The 20,400-nt window shown below is 46.3% G+C and overlaps 1 protein-coding gene across 2 annotated transcripts in view; it reads left to right on the top strand.

Moving 5' to 3' along the window:
• LOC144497164 (uncharacterized protein KIAA1614-like) overlaps positions 1-1,239 on the top strand; it is a 90,534-nt gene extending 89,295 nt beyond the window's left edge. For both annotated transcript variants that reach the window (XM_078217967.1, XM_078217968.1), the window contains exon 10: positions 96-1,239. In XM_078217967.1, the coding sequence (XP_078074093.1) occupies positions 96-307 (212 nt within the window). In that variant the 3' untranslated portion in view covers positions 308-1,239. The remainder of the gene's footprint in view (positions 1-95) is intronic.
• Positions 1,240-20,400: the final 19,161 nt, after the last annotated feature.

Here is a 20,400-nt window from a genome sequence, read left to right on the forward strand (position 1 = left end):
AGTGAAAATCCAGGCCTTTGCCTGCGCAATTTTTACAAAGTTAATTTATACACTTTTTCTTCTCCCCCCCGCCCTCCCTCAACCACCACCTCTAGGTTTATTTATTCACCAAATGGCAGACCAGAATGCTGAGAAACTGTATGCTGGATTGCTGGAACTGGGGGATGAAATTCTGGAGGTCAATGGGGAATGTGTTGAAGATCTCAGCTTCAGTGAGGTGAACAGTCTGATGCTACAGGACAGCGCCGTGTCTCTTTGGATCAGAAGACATAATGGAACCAAGCAGCAACAGGAACACTCGCAGTAATAATGAGTGGCTTGGATTTACAATCACGGCAAGCTGTTCATTTGAAGTACTAGCAGTGTTGACAACACACAGACGCACAAGGATAAGAATCACATTTGACCTGACCACACACCACAGTGCTTCTAAATCCAGTGTTTACCCGAATTTGTCCTCATACCTGGAACATGGGTGAGGGGCAATAGCAGTGGCCGTCCTGGGTGCCCTAAGACTCTGAGCAGCATCAAAGTTGAGCATCCTTGTCACACACAACTTTTTTTAAATACTCAACCTCCATCTGTGACTCACAGCAGTGCTGCGTTCATTTACACAGGTGACTCCTTTTCCTAACCCCCGGAATCTTCTTCAATGCCTGACTGAACAGATAAATCTGATTTCTCAATATTGAACATCATCTTCTAATTCTGTAGAAATTGGGCTTTTATTTTCTCCCCATTCAGACAGTCCCGTTTATTTCCCAAGCGCACTTTGTTACCAAAAGAGAAAATGCTGGAAAATCTCAGCAGGTCTGGCAGCATCTGTAAGGAGAGGAAAGAGCTGATGTTTGGAGTCCAGATGACCCTTTGTCAAAGCTCCTTCTGTTACTCCCATAGCATCAGGGAGTTTAATGGACCCAGTGTACCGAGAATCACGGAATGGACCAGGATTGTACCTTCCTCACAGGCTACATGAACGACTAAGTTAATTGGGGAATTAGTGCTGGACCAAAGCTCTGAGCCTTTATCCTGTCAGAAGGGGATATTGGTTTACTGTGAACCATCACTTTGCCATCCTTTCCAATTGATCTTCACACACTCTCACCTTCAGTCTTTGCTCCCTATGCCTACAGTTGGAATGGTTTCATAATTGTAACTGCTTCACCTTCCCAGTAATACTTAATAAAATTCCATCTCAAATACATTATTCATGAAATAAAATTGCTATTTATTTAACAGCAGTGGCAACAGCCTCTTTTTTTAATAAATGGAAAGAAATACTCATACAACAATAAATTACTGCAAATGCTAGAAATCTGAAAAAAAGAAGAAGCTGGAACAACTCAGCAGGTCAGGCATTCCCACACACTCTCCATACGTGTAGATGATTTAGACACGTCGTAAGTATCTAAATCTGTCAATGACACAGGAGTAGGAGGTTTGAAAAACAATAAGGAGCAGCGCAGAAGAGTTCAGGAGGAGTTGAACAGGTAATGGGCAGACAGGTGGCAAATGCAGTTTAAAATAGAGATGTATGAATCTTGGGAAGAACAAACATTTTAATGAAGTTAAAGAAAGGGAATGGATTAAGAAAGAGACCTAGCGTTCCCAACACCATTGGCAGCTCAATGAAGCCATAACAAAGGAATTGGGCCATGGAGTGACAGTGACGGAACAGGTTTTGGCAGAATTGGTGAAAGGGAATTGTGAGACTGTTGCACACGTTGCCTGATTTTCTATTCTATTGAAGTCAGCGGAAAATAAAATCGGGTGGGATACAAAGGTGAGATGAATTTCACTGCCAGGAGGTAATGCTGATTTTGTGGCAAAGATTTGAGTACAATGTCTATTTTTTGATGTTTTATTATAGCAAAGACATTAAAGCAAAAAGAACACAGAGCACGATTCATCTGAATTCTGCCAGGGTGTTTAAACTCTTAGTTATAAGGAAAAAGACTGGCGATTATGGGACTGTTTCCAGTGGAGCAGAGGAGGTAAGGAGGAGATTTAGCGCAGGTTTAAATGTTACGGCGGCTCCTGATGAAGTGGATAGGGAAGAACTATTTCCTCTGGTTGGAGGAGTCAATGATAAGGGGGCATCCATTTGGAATGGTCACAAGGGGAGCGGAGAAAGGTTCCTGTGTCTCAGAGAGTTGAAAATAAATCTCCAGAACATTGCTCTGAGCGTAAACTCAGGAGAGAATTCATCAGAGGTAAAAAATAATCACTTGCATCATGAGCATGGAAGGTGACCATTGTGGGAGAAGGAGCAGTGCAGGGCAGTTGGCATATGATCTTCAGTAATGCATCCAGTGACATTGGTGATCCAGATGGGACCGACAGTGAGTGGGAGTAAATTATTTGGGTGTCACTGTTGGAAACGGGAAATCTGCCAATGTCCCAGACTTGCATCTTCTAACGTGGATCAATAGATGGTAGCCAGGAGGTCTCTCCTTTGCCACTTCAGAGGCATTAAGATGAATTCAGGTGCTATGTGTGTGTGCATGAATGACTTAAGTTATCGCCGATTCCGGCAGGGCTCGCCCCAAAACTGGAAAATCCCACCTGAGGTCAATGGACCTTTGCATGATCCACGCCCCTTGCCCGCTGCAATTCCCATGAAGGGTGGGATGGGAAAATTCCCCCCCTAGAAGTGGATGCCGATTCTTTCTCCATCTCCATAGCTCAGCTACCCAGCCTGACTCCCAATTTTCATCGGATAGGGAGAGCTTCCTTTTGTAACCATACAGTTGATATTCCCATTTCAATGAGGGATAACTGGTGCTGAAGAGTCCGATGTGGATCGGCACAACCTGAGCCAGATGTACAGCTCACACCATAGTGTTTGTCTACCTACAGGAAATCCAGGTCTAATGTGCCTTTCATGGGGCTGCAGGAGGCTCTGATCAACAAGGTAAGCTTCCAAAAATACTTCATTAAATGAGAGCCGGGGAGATCTGGAGTCCCTTACTCTCTCAATCATCCCTCCCAATCACTCACATCATTTAACCCCCAGCCTGATCACTCTCTCAAATAGCCCTGTTGATCGTTCACCCAAACCCTGCCCCTCGACCCCGTCAATCTCTCTCCCTCACTCGTCGAGCACTCTCCCCTCAATCTTTCCCCAATCTATCCCCAGACCCAACCTTCCTCTCCCACCAACCCTCATCTCAACCTCTCCCTTGCTCACCCAATCAAACCCAGAAGGAAAACACAATTTGGACCGGTACGCTTATTTCCCCATTTTATTGTTTCTTTTTATTTATGGAAATCACTCCCTTGACTCCCCAGTTCCTCCTTATGGGTTTCCTCCGGGTGCTCCGGTTTCCTCCCACAGTCCAAAGATGTGCGGGTTAGGTTGATTGGCCAGGCTAAAAATTGCTCCTTAGAGTCCTGAGATGCGTAGGTTAGAGGGATTAGTGGGTAAATATGTAGGGATATGGGGGTAGGGCCTGGGTGGGATTGTGGTCGGTGCAGACTTGATGGGCCAAATGGCCTCTTTCTGTACTGTAGGGTTTCTATGATCCTATGATCTCTCCCTCAAATCCTGTATTCCTTCCTCAACCTCCTGATCACTCCAAGGACCCCCTTTCTGATCTCTTCAACCCCTTTCAATCATTTCCTCGACTCCCCCCATCCCCACCCCCACCCCTCCCCCCTCCCCACTTCAACCTTTTTCTCAACCTTCCGGTTACTCCCTTGAAGATCCTCGCCAATATCTTTCCAACAACTGATCCCACACTCCACTTCAATCTCTCCCACGGCACCAACCAACACTCCCTCTCTCCCCCGCTCCCCCCACACACACACTCCTGATTTCTTGCTCAAATCCCACTCCCTCACTTGCAGGATCATTCCCTCAACACACTGATGTTTCTTCTAGCCAATTCCAATCTGCCCCTCATTTATTAACAGCGTAGGAGACTGGATAGAGAGCCATATCTTCACGATCACTGGTGTCACAATGATAGGTTAAGCAATTAGAAAGAGATAGGGGTAGATCGATTAAGCAGACAAAACTGTGGCAAATGGATTTCAGTAGAGACAAGTATGAAGTCCTCCACTTTGGATTTAAAAAGGATGTAATAGGAGACTTATAAATTACTGCAATGCATAAAAACAGTAATAAAAGATTTTTTTAAAATGTTAATGACAGGCACAGAACATAATTAAAGAAGGTATGGAATACCATCGTATATAGCGAGAGAATCCAATTTCAAATGGGTTTACAAGTTGGGTATTTAACTATTCAAAGCCCTGCTTAGACCATGTGTTCACCTCTGGGCATCATTCTATAGGGAGATGCACTAGCCATCAGAGGGAGATTTTACCATAATAATATCTGGACTCCAAAGTTTACATTACCAGGAGGGATTACACAAATTAGTGCAAAGTTTCCAAGAGGAAATGATAAGGTAGAGGGAGAGATTAGGGGCACAGACCAAAGATTAGAGCAACTTCTGGCAGGATTGAAATCAAGGCTGGCATTTATTAAGCACAGTAAGAAGTCTCACAACACTAGGTTAAAATCCAACAGGTTTATTTGGTAGCACAAGCCACTAGCTTTCGGAGCGCTGCCCCTTCATTAGGTGAGTGGGAGTTGTGTTCACAAACAGGGCATATAAAGACACTAATTCAATTTACAAAATAATGGTTGGAATGCGAGTTTTTACAGGTAATCAAGTCTTAAAGGTACAGACAATGTGAGTGGAGAGAGGGTTAAGCACAGGTTAAAGAGATGTGTATTGTTTCCAGCCAGGACAGTTAGTGAGATTTTGCAAGCCCAGGCAAGTCGTGGGTGTTACAGATAGTGTGACATGAACCCAAGATCCCAGTTTAGGCCGTCCTCATGTGTGCAGAACCTGGCTATCAGTCTCTGCTCAGCGACTCTGCATTGTCGTGTGTCGTGAAGGTCGCCTTGGAGAACGCTTATTCGAAGATCAGAGGCCGAATGCCCGTGACCGCTGAAGTGTTCCCCAACAGGAAGAGAACATTCTTGCCTGGTGATTGTCGAGCAGTGTTCATTCATCCGTTGTCGTAGCGTCTGCATGGCCTCCCCAATGTATCATGCCTCGGGACATCCTTTACTGCAACGTATCAGGTAGACAACGTTGGCCGAGTTGCAAGTGTATGTACCGTGTACCTGGTGGATGGTGTTCTCACGTGAGATGATGGCATCCGTGTCGATGATCCAGCACGTCTTGCGGAGGTTGCTGTGACAGGGTTGTGTGGTGTTGTGGTCGCTGTTCTCCTGAAGGCTGGGTAGTTTGCTGCAGACAATGGTCTGTTTGAGGTTGTGTGGTTCTTTGAAGGCAAGAAGTGGGGGTGTGGGGATGGCCTTGGCGAGATGTTCATCCTCATCAATGACATGTTGAAGGCTCCGGAGAAGATGTCGTAGCTTCTCCACTCTGGGGGAGTACTGGATGACGAAGGGTACACCGTATGGTGTTGTGAGACTTCTTACTGTGTTTACCCCTGTCCAACGCCGGCATCTCCGCATCATTTATTAAGCAGGGAGGCGTCTCAAAGTACCTTACAACCAATTCAGTACTTTTGAACTCAAAGCAATGATGTAATGTAGGAAAGCAGCAAGAGCAGGGGACACTGCGACACAAAGTCTGGTAGAGATTTGGAACGCTCTGCCATTGTTAATTGATGCTGGGTCAATGATTGATTTAAAATCTGAGATTGTTAACTAGAGAATATGGGGGAAAGGTGGGTACATGGAGTTAGATCATGATCAGCCATGGCCTTATTGAATGGCAGAACAGGCACAAGGAGTTAAATGGCCAAATCCTTTTCTATGTACAACACAATATTTGAGCAGTGAAACACACAATCAGGATATACTGTTGAGCAAATCAGACAAGCCAAAGGAAAGTTAAAACAGTGTTCCTTAAATCAGTATGTCTGATGGTAGAAGCACGTACAGTGAATTAAAACCTACTGTTTGGATTGTATCCAATCCAGAACTTTAAACATTCAATCCCTCCACCACTAACGCACAGTGGCAGCCATGTGTACCATCTACAGGATTCATTGCAGCAACTCACCAAGCCTCCCCATTTAGCATCTGCCAACCTGGGACCTCTACCACCTAGAAGGATAAGGACAGCAGATACCTGGGAACACCACTAACTGGAGGTTCCTCTCCATGTCACTCACCATCCTGACTTGGAAATATATCGCCATTCCTTCACTGTCGCTGGGTCAAAATCCTGGAACTCTCTCCCTAACAGCACTGTGGGTGTACCTACACCACATGGACTGCAGCGGTTCAAGAAGGCAGCTCCCCACCACCTTCTCAAGGCTAATTAGGCAACAAATACCAGAAATGCCCACATCCACAGAATGAATACGAAGGATGTACATGTTCTCCGATTGGACTCTACAATTGCAGGGACATACAAGCTGCGATTATCTAGAAAATAGTTTTAAATTTGGAATGAATTGAAAGAGCCCAGATGAGATCGGATCTTTTTTAAAATTATGAAGTCATTCAATAGTGAAGATGTGGAGAAGATGTTTCTGTTTGTGGGGAACCCTAAACTAGGGGGTGATAAATATAAAATGCCCACTAAGAAATCCAATCGGGAATTCAGGAGAAACATCCTTACCCAGAGAGTGGTGAAAAGGTGGGACTCATTACCAGAAGGAGTGGCTGGGGGGAATAGTATCGATGTATTTAAGAGGAAGATGGAGAAAGTTGAAGGAGAAAGGGATAGAAGGATGCGAGGTGAAGTGGGATTAGTGGTGGCTGGTGTGGCGTGTAAGTACTGGAATAGAATGGGACTAATGGTCTGGCTCTGCACTGTTAATTCTATGATTAATGGTTACAATGGTCCGCATATTGTGATACCCCAGTGAGAGCAGGAAGTTGGCAACAGATGTGCGGATGCCTGAGGTGCTGGGAGGAAAGAGACACTGACAACGTCCCAGGGTCAGAGGCTTGAGTGTCAGTGAAAGGCCTCACAGCTAACGCCATACAGCGGCTCTGAGCCTCCCCCCCCGCGCCCGGCTGCATTACAATGCTAATGAACCCAGCTGGCCTGACAGCTTGTCCTGCTGTCTCGGGAGCTCAGGGAAGGGGAGGACGTGAGGGTGGGTGGGTGTTGCCTGGGACCCAGCTGCTGACTGGCGATCTCGCCCGGGGGGTGATTAAAGGGTCCTGATTTCTTTCACAAATCCACCGTCACCTGCTGTCAGAGGAACGTGTGTTTCAGGCACTGTTATCATTGGCAGAAGCCACGGTTACTTATTTCATAGTTAACCCTTTGCATGCTGCAACCAGTTGCGACAGCTCTGCAAACGTTGAGACATTACTCCTGGTCAAATGAACTCTCCGTTAAATTGTGTACACAAGCACTACTAGGGGCGGCACGGTAGCACAGTGGTTAGCACTGCTGCTTCACAGCTCCAGGGTCCCGGGTTCGATTCCCGGCTCGGGTCACTGTCTGTGTGGAGTTTGCACATTCTCCTCGTGTCTGCGTGGGTTTCCTCCGGGTGCTCCGGTTTCCTCCCACAGTCCAAAGATGTGCGGGTTAGGTTGATTGGCCAGGTTAAAAAAAATTGCCCCTTAGAATCCTGAGATGTGTAGGTTAGAGGGATTAGCGGGTAAATATGTGGGGGTAGGGCCTGGGTGGGATTGTGGTCGGTACAGACTCGATGGGCCGAATGGCCTCCTTCTGCACTGTAGGGTTTCTATGATTACTCATAGTTCCTGCAAGTTAGTAAAACATCCCGGAGTCTGCACCTTCTCCCTGTGTCTGTGTGGGTTTCCTCCGGGTTCTCTGGTTTCCTCCCACAGTCCAAAGATGTGCAGGTTAGGTGGATTGGCCATGTTAAATTGCCCTTTAGTGTCTAAAGATGTGCAGGTTAGGTGGATTGGCTATGCTAAATTGCCTCTTAGTGTCCAAAGAAGTGCAGGTTAGGGGGATCAGCCATGGGGTAAATGCACGGGGTTACGGGCAATGGATGGACGGGAGGGCCTGGGTGGGATGCTCTTTCGGAGAGTTGATGCAAACATGATGGGTTGAATGGCCTCCTTCTTTGCTGTAGGGATTCTGTGATCCCATAGGCCCTTCACAGATATTAATCAGAGAATATTTGATGCTGATTGGGACATTAGGACAGATGACCAAGAGAAAGATTTCTGATCTTAAGGTACAGTGCTTATAGGAGGAGTGCTCCACACCACATTGGTTTGGTCCAGCAGTGACTGCCTCGGACAGCAATCCTCTGGTTGAGTCCAAGCTGTGTGGACTCTGCTGTGTCCACACAGCAGAATGTGGAAGCTTCAAGCTGTGATGATGAAATAAGGTTCCTTCCAGGAGCAGCACTGGTCACTGTGTGAGGAAGCTTGTAAACAGCCCCCCTCGCCCCCAACAAGTATTCGGTATTGATTGAGGGAGGGGCTGGTCGTCAAGTGCTCTTTCCCCTCCCTTGCTCAGCTCTCCTGAATTCACCAACTTGTACATTATTCCGTTGCCCATATCCTAACTCACACCAAGTCCTGTTCCCTCTCACTTCTGTGCGCGCTGGCTAACATTAGGGAACAGGTCAGAAGGTTAAATGTGTTTGAAGGTGACACAAGGTTATGATTTTGAGGCCTAATCACGCCAGATGGAGACTGATGGCAGCTGAGTGAAGGGAATATATGGAATTAGGCAGATTTTGAGGTGTGAGATTTACTTGTTAGGTTACAGCGTTTGAAGATAAAGTCCCCCACCTCGACCACTGGCATGAGATGATTAGGTTCTTGCGGCATTGCATCAGGGCCCTCAGTTTTACACTTGCCGCCATTGACTGCAATGGTTACCTTCCCCCACTGCCTATTCAGTGTCTGCCTGGAAGGACTTCTGACCCTTTATGGATCTTCCCTCTCCTCCTAAAACCACAGAATCCCTACAGTGCAAGAAGAGGCCATTTGACCTGCATTACATCATCACAGCTCATTACACTGCCCCTTTCATAAATCCACGTTAACTCTGCCAATTTCATTAGGATTTTCTCTAAGTGCGTTTTTACCACAGGCTGGATTTAACAAGCACACCCATCCTTTTTGATGGGTTTGAAGGCTCATTAAATCCAGTGAACAGGTTGCCCATTGCCTATCCACCTCTCCCTGTCCCTACAGCAAATGTACCAGTGGCAGGGGTGCATGTGGGTAACCCATGTGCCAGTGGGCCAATTGAGACACTTAAATGTCTCAGTGTGGGAGTGCTGCTCGGGCTGCAGTAGAGTGTGACAGTTGGTGTCTCAGTGAGGGAGTGTTGCTCGGGCTGCAGTGGAGAGTGACAGTTGGTGTCTCACTGAGGGAGTGTTGCTCGGGCTGCAGTGGAGAGTGACAGTTGGGGAAGTGTGGGGAAGTTTTTTGTTTTCTTTTTTTCTTGCTGGTAATGGCTTCAGGGATGGCAGTTCAGGCAGTATGCTGCATCTCCTGTGGGATGTATGTGGTGAGGAAATCCAGTAGTGTTTCAGGAGATTTTAGTTGTAAGAAGTGCATTAGATTGCAGCTTCTGGAGGAGCGTGTAAAGGAGCTGGAGGGGGAGGTAGAGGAACTCCGCATAATTCGGGAGGCGGAGGTGGAAGTTGATAGGAGTTATAGAGAAATAGTAACTCCTAGAAATGAGGCTTGGGTCAATGCCAGGAGGAGGGGTAAGAAGCAATCGGGAAGACAATCCCCTGGGGCGGTTCCCCTCCATAATAGGTTTTCGGTGCTGGAGGCTACAGTTGAGGAGGAATCAACTGAGCATAGAGAGCAGATCTCTGGGGGTGAGCCGAGTGAGAAAGCTCAGGTGGTTAGGGGCTGTAAAAGACTGGGCCTTGTGATTGGGGACTCCACAATTAAGGAGACAGATAGGAGGGTCGGAACTAAAGGTAGGGACTCAGGGTTGGTGTGTTGCCTACCAGGGGCTGGGGTCCGGGATGTGTCTGACAGGGTATTCAGGACTCTTAGGGGGGAGGGAGATAAACCACAAGTTATTGTACATGTGGGGACACACGACATAGGGAGGATAGGGGAAGGGGATATTAGGCAGGGATTTATGGAGTTGGGGTGGAAACTAAAGGCCAAGACTGACAGAGTGGTTATCTCTGGACTCTTGCCTGTACCACGGGATAGTTTAGAGAGGAATAGGGAGAGGGAAGGTTTGAATTCATGGCTGAGGGGATGGTGCAGGAGGGAGGGGTTCAGGTACTTAAGCAATTGGGGCTCGTACTGGGGAAGGTGTGACCTCTATGAGAAGGATGGTCTACACCTTAATCAGAAGGGGACCAATATCCTGGGGGGTAAATTTGCTAAGGCCATGCAGGGAGGTTTAAACTGATTCGGGGGGGGGGAGGGATCCTGAGTAGTGGGGCTGAAAGTGAGGGATGCATGGATGGGGACTGCAATGCACGGCATTGCAGAGGTGGGGTGGAGCAGGGTTTGAAATGTGTATACTTCAATGCCAGGAGTATTCGCAATAAAGTGGGTGAACTTGCAGCGTGGATCAGTACCTGGGACTTCGATGTTGTGGCTATTTCAGAGACATGGATAGAGCAGGGGCAGGAATGGATGCTGCAGGTCCCGGGGTTCAAATGTTTTAGTCGAAGTAGGGAAGGAGGTAGAAGAGGGGGAGGGGTAGCATTATTGGTCAGAGATTGTATCACAGTGTCAGAGAGGAGGTTTGATGAGGACTTATCTGTTGAGGTAGTATGGGCGGAGATTAGAAATAGGAGAGGAGAGGTCACCCTGTTGGGAGTCTTTTATAGACCTCCTAAAAGTTCTAGAGAGGTTGAGGAAAGGATTGCGGAGTCAATCCTGCTTAGGAGTGAAAGTAATAGGGCAATTGTTATGGGGGATTTTAACTTGACTAATATTGACTGGAATTGTTATAGCTCTAGCTCGTTAGAGGGGTCAGTTTTTGTTCAAAGCGTGCAGGAAGGTTTTTTGACTCAGTATGTAGACAGGCCAACTAGAGGTGAGGCTATATTGGATCTGGTGCTGGGAAATGAGCCAGACCAGGTGCTAGACTTGGAAGTTGGTGTGCATTTTGGTGATAGTGACCACAATTCGGTTACGTTCACCTTAGTGATGGAAAGGGATAGGCATGAACCTCGGGCCAATGGTTTTAGCTGGGGGAAGGGTAATTATGAGGCTATTAGGAGAGAATTAGGAAACATAGGTTGGACTAGGAGATTACAGGGACTGGGAACGTCCGACATGTGGAGTTTTTTCAAGGAGCAGCTACTGCGAGTCTGTGATAGGTATGTCCCTGTCAGGCAAGGAGGAATTGGTAGGGCTAGGGAACCATGGTGCACCAAAAAAGTTTCTTTGTTGGTTAAAAAGAAAAAGGAGGCTTATGTTCGGATGAGACGTGAGCACTCGGGTAGTGCACTAGAAAGCTTTAGATTGGCTAAGAGGGAGTTGAAGAGCGAGCTTAGAAGGGCTAAAAGGGGACATGAGAAGACTTTGGCGGATAGGGTTAAAGAGAATCCTAAGGCGTTCTATAGGTATGTCAAGAACAGAAGGTTGGTTAGGGCAAGTTTAGGGCCAGTTATAGATGGCAGAGGGAAGTTATGTGTGGAACCGGAGGAGATTGGTGAAGCATTGAACCAATATTTCTCTTCGGTGTTCACGCAAGGGGACATGAATATAGCTGAGGAGGACACTGGGTTGCAAGGGAGTAGAATAGACAGTATTACAGTTGATAAGGAGGATGTGCAGGATATTCTGGAGGGTCTGAAAATAGATAAATCCCCTGGTCCGGATGGGATTTATCCAAGGATTCTCTGGGAGGCAAGAGAAGTGATTGCAGAGCCTCTGGCTCTGATCTTCAGGTCGTCGTTGGCCTCTGGTATAGTACCAGAAGATTGGAGGTTAGCGAATGTTGTCCCATTGTTTAAGAAGGGGAACAGAGACTTCCCCGGGAATTATAGACCGGTGAGTCTCACTTCTGTTGTCGGCAAGATGTTGGAAAAAATTATAAGGGATAGGATTTATAGTTATTTGGAGAGTAATGAATTGATAGGTGATAGTCAGCATGGTTTTGTGGCAGGTAGGTCGTGCCTTACTAACCTTATTGAGTTTTTTGAGAAAGTGACCAAGGAGGTGGATGGGGGCAAGGCAGTGGACGTGGTATATATGGATTTTAGTAAGGCGTTTGATAAGGTTCACCATGGTAGGCTTCTGCAGAAAATGCAGATGTATGGGATTGGGGGTGATCTAGGAAATTGGATCAGGAATTGGCTAGCGGATAGGAAACAGAGGGTGGTGGTTGATAGTAAATATTCATCATGGAGTGCGGTTACAAGTGGTGTACCTCAGGGATCTGTTTTGGGGCCACTGCTGTTTGTAATATTTATTAATGATCTGGATGAGGGTATAGTTGGGTGGATTAGCAAATTTGCTGATGACACCAAAGTCGGTGGTGTGGTAGACAGTGAGGAAGGGTGTCGTAGTTTGCAGGAAGACTTAGACAGGTTGCAAAGTTGGGCCGAGAGGTGGCGGATGGAGTTTAATGCGGAGAAGTGTGAGGTAATTCACTTTGGTAGGAATAACAGACGTGTTGAGTATAGGGCTAACGGGAGGACTTTGAATAGTGTGGAGGAGCAGAGGGATCTAGGTGTATGTGTGCATAGATCCCTGAAAGTTGGGAATCAAGTAGATAAGGTTGTTAAGAAGGCATATGGTGTCTTGGCGTTTATTGGTAGGGGGATTGAATTTAGGAGTCGTAGCGTTATGTTGCAACTGTACACAACTCTGGTGCGGCCGCACTTGGAGTACTGTGTGCAGTTCTGGTCCCCACATTACAGGAAGGATGTGGAGGCTTTGGAGAGGGTGCAGAGGAGGTTTACCAGGATGTTGCCTGGTATGGAGGGGAGATCCTATGAGGAGAGGCTGAGGGATTTGGGATTGTTTTCGCTGGAAAGGCGGCGGCTAAGAGGGGATCTTATTGAAACATATAAGATGATTAGAGGTTTAGATAGGGTGGATAGTGATAGCCTTTTTCCTCTGATGGAGAAATCCAGCACGAGGGGGCATGGCTTTAAATTGAGGGGGGGTAGTTATAGAACCGATGTCAGGGGTAGGTTCTTTACCCAGAGGGTGGTGAGGGATTGGAATGCCCTGCCAGCATCAGTAGTAAATGCGCCTAGTTTGGGGGCGTTTAAGAGATCCGTAGATAGGTTCATGGACGAAAAGAAATTGGTTTAGGTTGGAGGGTCACAGTTTTTTTTTTAACTGGTCGGTGCAACATCGTGGGCCGAAGGGCCTGTTCTGCGCTGTAATGTTCTATGTTCTAAATGGCTAATTAATGTCCACTTAAGGACCTCATCCCACCACTACCAAGACTTAAATGGCAGGGGGTGGGGCAGGGATTGGGGTTAGGGAGAAAGGCCAATACCAAGCAGTCAGCCCAGCAGTTTTCTCTGAATAGACTGGTGATGGGTGGGGGATTTCCTCCCTTGGTTCACTGAAGGGCTCATCTAAGGTTTTATCCTCCCCAGTTTCCCTTCCCCACACTTCCGTCATCACCTCCCCCACCTCCCTCGCTGGAGTCTGCCAGCTTTGCATCAGCAAGACCTCCATATGTTAACCCAAGACCTGGTCCATCGCATGCCTCTGTCCTGAATTGCTGGAGAACTGCTGGCCTCTGATTGTTCAGCAGTTCTCTCTGAGGTGGCTCTTCTGTAAGGACACCAGTCCCTCTTCCAGCCTATTAATAGCAAACAAACTGTTAAATACCTAAGGGGCAGCTGTTCCCCTTGCCGTTCTACCTCCATCCGCCGTCCCCCCACAAACACCGTTCCTGCACCCTGCCAACATTTTAACTGTGGCAAAGATGGGGAATCCGCCTTGGTCCCCGATGATAGATTCTGGCATTTTCCCTACAACTGATATCAGGCTAACTGGCCTTTAGTCCCCATTTCCCCCCTCCTTCCTTTGTTGAATCGTAGAGTGACGTTTGCTCCCTTCCACTCTTCGGGGATGGTTCTGAAATCTAGTGAACTCTGGAAGGTCAAAACCCATAATTTCAATATCCCTAGCTACCACTTTTAAAACACTGGGGCATAAGCCATCGGGTCCAGGGGATATGTTGATTTTTAGTTCCATTAATTTCTCCAGCACGGTGTCACAGTGGTTAGCATTGCGGCCTCACAGTTCCAGGGACCCAGGTTCAATACTGGCCCTGGGTGAGTCTGTGTGGAGGTGTGCTGTGACATATAAAAGGTTGGGCACCACTGCACTAGGGAGCAAATGTAGGAGAGAAACATTCTGTAATTGGAGCAGCAGCAAACACCTGCGGAAGTTAATTCGGGGCCTGAAGAGCTGAGTCTGGTGACTTAAGGACCATGAACCAAAGGAGAAAGGTCTGGGCAGCTGAGCACTATGCAGCAAGGCCCAGGGAGTGGAAATGCCAGGACGCAGATGCCAAGGAGCGTAGGTGCCAGGAACTGGGGTCCAGGCATCCAGAGCAGTTCCCACATGGGCCAGAGCGTGATATGAGGCAGCCAGGAGTGGGGCCCACTGGCATCTGATAAGGCAAGTGACGAGAGGCTGTGCAGAGGGGAGGCGGGGGGGGGGGGGGGTGTGTGGTTTGGGGACAAGAGTATGTGGGGGAGTTTGGAGAGTGTGAAGTGGATAAGGGGGGAATGTGAGGGGGAGAGGGAGTGCGTGTCAGGGGGGTGTGTCTGTAAGTCTGGCTCACTTGCAGTATCAGGATTCTCACTCACCCTCACCCACACCATGATGCTCTCTCATCCACTCTCTCTCTCTGGCTGAAGGTGCGTTTGAGCACCCTGAGACTGGGAGTGAGCCAGACACACCTTATTATACTCAAATACTCACTTTTATTGCTCACTGATTTTTTACTCAGCAACCTGTTTCTTTTCAGACCTGAGGTTTTTAAAAATTCATTTTTAATGCTGTGCCAAACTTTATCTTTCTGAAATCTGCTCATTGGCCCCTTGAGTGAGAAAAGATTTGAAGTATGTGCAAAAAGGTAGCACAAGCCTGATGTAGTGGATATCTGCTGGACTAATGGTCGAAGTATTAATTACTCCAGTAGAATGCGAGTTCAAATCCAAGCACAGGAAAGTCTATTTTAAAGGAGAAAGGGTGTTTCGAATGGAGTTATGTCAGGCATAATCTAGTTAAATGGTGGAACAGGCCTGAGGAACTAAATAGTCTCCTATACCCATATTCCTAATCATGTTTCACAAATGCAACTTGCAGAGTAGATAAGGGAGAAAGTCAATGTTACATATTTGCATTTTCAAAAAGCATTTGATAAGGTGGTGCACAAGATGTGGTTACACAAGATTAAGGCTCAGAGGATTTGGGATAATATTAACCAACAATATTGATTACTTATTGAGACTGGGAAATGTTGGTATTTGTATGACCTGCGGTGTCCTTGTACACAAATCAGAGAAAGTTACCATCCAGCGATCAATGAGGAAATCCTTTAATATATCACAAAAGGGATTGGAACATGCGTGATGAAGTCTTACTACAATTCACAGGACCTTGATGGGACCATACCTAGAGTACTGTATACAGTTTGGGCTTCCTCACCTAAGGAAGCATAAAGTGACCCTTGAGCGAATACAATGATAGTTCACTCTGATTCCTGTGATTACGGATTGTCCTTTGATGAGAGATTGAGTAGAGTGGGGCATTATTCCCTGGGATTTAGAATGAGAGGTGATCACATTGAAACATGTAAAATTCTTAACGGGTAGAGATAGTGGGAGAGTGCTTCCCGTAGCTGGGAAATCTGAAACATGGGATCTCTGTCTGAGAATAAAGGGTTGGCCATTTAGGAATGGGTTGTGGATCAATTTCTTCACTGGAATGTTGTAACTATTTTTCAATCCTCCACAACAGTAAGCTGGGATGACAAACTGGACTGAGGTAGATCAGCCATGATCTTACTGAATAACATCATGCAATAGGCTCAAAAGACTGAATAACTGGCTCCTGCTCCCATCTATTTTTTATGTTCTTATTCTCCTGGTCCAGCAATGTCTCAACTTTAAATTCTGATACCGGTCTTCAAATCCCTCCAATCTCTGTAACCTCATCCATACGCACTACCGTCACAGATCTTGGCACTCAAGGGCAATTAGCAATGGGCAAAAGTTCCTTCAATGCTGGTCTCTGGTACAATAATCGTGAATTATGGTGAATACCCATGCACAATAATTGTGAATGAGGGGCCCTGCCACCTGCAGTAATCTAATTAGATACAGAGTAAAGCTCCTTTTACAAAGAGCTATACCCACAGTGGGGTGCTGTACCAGTGAGGCCTATTCCCATTTCCCACATTGTCCATGTCTTTTTTAATTCATTTATGGGATGTGAGCATCACTGGCTAGGCAGGATTTATTGTCCATCCATGATGACATTTTGCTGTGGTTCTGGAGTCACATGTAGGCCAGACCAGGTAAGGATGGCAGATTTCCTTCCCTAGTGAACCAGATGGGTTTTTATGACGATCAACAATGGTTTCATGATCATCATTAGACTTTTAATTACAGATTTTTGTTAATTCAAATTTCACCATCTGCCATGATGGGATTCAAACCCGAGTCTACAGAACATTACCCTGGGTCTCTGGATTACTAGTCCAGTGGCAATACCACTCCGCCACTGCCTCCCCTGTGGTCTATCAGTTTGTCATCTTGTGCTGAATCATGCCCACTGCATCTTACTGTCCCTTCTCTTCACTCCCAAGAAAGTTCTTTCCAAGTGTATTGATGAACAGTCAGAATAAAAAGCAGAGTATAACTGTACATTATTTATTTACACACCAGACTGTGATCATGGGAATCAGAAGATGCAAAGTAACCTTGTAATTGTGCATTTATATCAAGCCTTTCACAATTTCAAGAACATCCAAAGCATTTTAACAGCCAATTAAGTACTTTTAAGTATAGTCATTTTACAATGTAATTGTACACAGCAAGCTCCCACTTATTGCAATGTGATAACGACATTAGAACCTGTTTTTTTTTTTGAGGGATGAATATTGTTCAGTTCACCTCCTGCTCTTCAAGATAATGCAGTGGATCCTCCTCAGGGACTAGTGAGGAGCTCAGCCAAAAGACAGCACTTTGACAGTGCAGCATTCCCTCAGTACTGCACTGGGAGAGTCTTTCTAAATTGTGTTCGAGTTCCTGGAGTGGGACTTGAACCAATGACTCTGGCTCAGAGGAAACCTCTATCCACTGTATCACACTTGGCGCCGATATCGCATTAAAAAGCCAACGTGTGGGAATTAGTCAAGGTTGGATGGAGGACAATTGCTTGAGAATAGTTAACACAAGGACCCTCCCAAAAAGAGCAATTGGTTGAGGGATATGTTTTGATCATGGTTACAAACCACAAATATTCACAACAGCGGTGTTCTCGAATCTGTGACCCTCCACCACCACCAACCCCCGAGGTGCAACGTCTGAAATGTGCCTTGCAGAGTGTCTGTTAGAATCTGCTGATTTTCCCTCACTCCTCCCACCAAATTCCAGCCATCAAAGCTCCAACAGCTTGCAGGAATTACAAGACAGCAGGTATTACTTGTCAGTGCTTAGTCCCATCAGCAAGATCACAACAGCTTCTAACCCCATCTACAGTCCAACCGAAAATTGATGGGATGATCACATCTGTCATGGGTTTTGGACCATATTAAAATACCTTTGAATGATTTAAATTTTCCACTTATTGCAAAAGTTCCTAATTCCATTTTTAAAAAATTAAACAGCTCAATATATCTCCTTCTAATACTGTATGGGAAAAGTTAAAACATTTCTTCTGGTAAAAAGAGAATAAGAATAATAATCTTCCAGCTCCTTCAAGCCGGTTCTACCATTAGATTAGATCATCTATCTTTCCACCCGAGTTCTGTGACCAAGCGGCACAGTGTTACACTGGTTATCACTGCTGCCTCATAGCGTCAGGGACCTGGATTCAATTCCAGCCTTGAGTGAATGCGCATGTGGAGTTTGTAAGCTCTCCCTGTGTCTGTGTGGTTTCCCTCTGGGTGTTCCAGTTTCCTCCCATGGTCCAAATTGTGCAGATTAGGTTGACTGACCATGCTAAATTGCCCCTTAGTGGTCCAAGATGTGTAGAGGGATTAGTAGGGTAAATATCTGGCACTATGGTGAAAGGGCCTGTTGCGAGATTTGGTGCAGTCTCTACGGGCTGAATGGCCTCCTTCCGCACTGTAAGGATTCTTCATAGAATCCCTACCTTCGAGTCTGCACCAACCACAATCCACCCAGGCCCTATTCCCGTAACCTCACATACTTACCCTGCCAGTCCCCCTGACACTAGGGTTAATTTAGCATGGCCAAACAACCTAACCCTCACATTTTTGGACTGTAGGAGGAAACCAGAGAACCCGGAGGAAACCCCATGCAGACATGGAGAGAATGTGCAAACTCCATACAGACGATGACCCGAGGCTGAAATTGAACTAGGGTCCCTGGTGCTGTGAGGCAGCAGTGCTAACCACTGTGCCACCGTGCTGTTCTATAACCCTTAATATCCTGATCTCACAAAGAAACTGATCAATTTTCAATTGAATCCCAAAACATTGCTGAGGCTGTATGAGTGTTTCAGACTTCCACCACAATGTGTGTGAAGCAAGTGCTTCATAACTGCATAGCTAAGTAAAGGGGCTCTGTTTTTAAACAGGTCATGACCTCACCCCACACCTCATTCTGGACTCTTCTTCCAAGAGAAAGATTTTCTTGATCCACTCTATTGACTTTTAACATTTTAAACGTCTTAATTAGATCAGATCTTAATTGCTTTCAAATTAATTATCACCCCCTACAAGTCCATGCTCCTACCCCCTTCCCCAACACTTCCATTACTATCATTCTTCTCTGGAGACGGTTTGGTGCAGTTCTGGATGTCTCGCCTGGGCCTACTTTCCCCGGAGTGTCAGAAAGCATTCATCCGAGGGGCGTTTACAGCCAAGCCTGGTCCCAAAGTCCAGACGCACTGTGCACCAGGTACCATTGGCTGTTGATCAGCAGTGGGCAACCTGGTTGACTTTATGTACCCCCTACCTGGCTCTTCACCCAAAGTCAAGGTACACAAAGTAAATCTTGGCACCTTAACTGCCGCACCGAGAGAAGTATAAAGCAGAGATTGAACCTGGGAACAATCTTAGTTATGCACTGGAGACCACTGAGGTTTGGGGGTGGGGGTGAAGAGTTTTAGTGCAGATTGCAAGTGGCAAAAGAAGAAAACCATATGGTCTGCAGGTACAAACCGGCCCTGATAAGGAAAGTTCTTCAAGTGGCATTCACTGGCAGTAGAATTACTTTGGCTGTTATTTCCCCACAGAGATGTACAAAGATAACAGAAAAATACAATGCTGCATTACTGTCAGTGCAAAACAAAGGTACAAAGTGCAAGCGACACACATACACGCACACACTTGACTAAAGTCTAATCACAAGGACATCTTAATTTTGACAACTGTAGTGTGGAGTTTTGTGTACATAGTAAAGGTTTACTCTAGGAGATATTCTGCAATACCCTTTGAAATTTGAAGGGCTACAGGGACGCTGATTTTAAAGGCAAACACCACAGCAGAAAGACTTGTGGCTGAACTTTACTCGGGTGGAAAAGATTTGTGGGGGGCAGAGGAGGGAGAACAATTATAAAGAAAGGTGGTTGAGACTGGGGATAAGTCAGCAGTTGAAGGTTAAAGCTCTGCTCAAGTGGTTACTTGAAATGCAATAACCACAGATTAAACCACCTGCATTCCCCCTTCATCATCGCCCCCCCTCCAGTAATATTACTCACTCTCACACCCCTGCTTTTTAAAGGGTTGTGCCACAATATGAACCGAGTTGATTTTTAACTGGGGTGGGTGGGGTGAGGTGATCGGAGGGAGGTATACACTTGACTAAGATCAGCTGGTGCCAATGCAGATGAAGACAGGCTTTCAGAAAGCATAGGGGCCCCGTGGTCAGAACGTGCTTCTGGTGGACACCTAGATGTCAGTCACATCAGGAAGCCCTGGGGTGGTTGCACAGTTTTCTGCTGCTCATTGCCCACCCAGCCTGTGCCTCACAAGAACAACAGGTTAGCCAAGATTGAAGGCATGAAAATTGTTGCTAGCTTATCAGCCATGCAGCCAGAAACATTCACTGCTGATTGCATGAACTCAAAATGTTAATGGACTGTACAATACAGGTCAGACACACAGCCCAGTGAGCTACACAATAGGGAATCATATATTTTAATGCCTCAAGACACTCAAAAGGCACTAAAAAAGGTTGGTCTGAAATGTACTTTTTTTTTCATCATGTAATAATTTGGATAATAGTAATTGGGGGATACTTTGCAATGGGGAATGGTTGATGTCAGGAGTTTGAGAGAAATGGATGTTCTTC

This window comes from Mustelus asterias, chromosome 8 (assembly GCF_964213995.1).
Source record: "Mustelus asterias chromosome 8, sMusAst1.hap1.1, whole genome shotgun sequence".
Taxonomy (NCBI): Eukaryota; Metazoa; Chordata; class Chondrichthyes; order Carcharhiniformes; family Triakidae; genus Mustelus; species Mustelus asterias.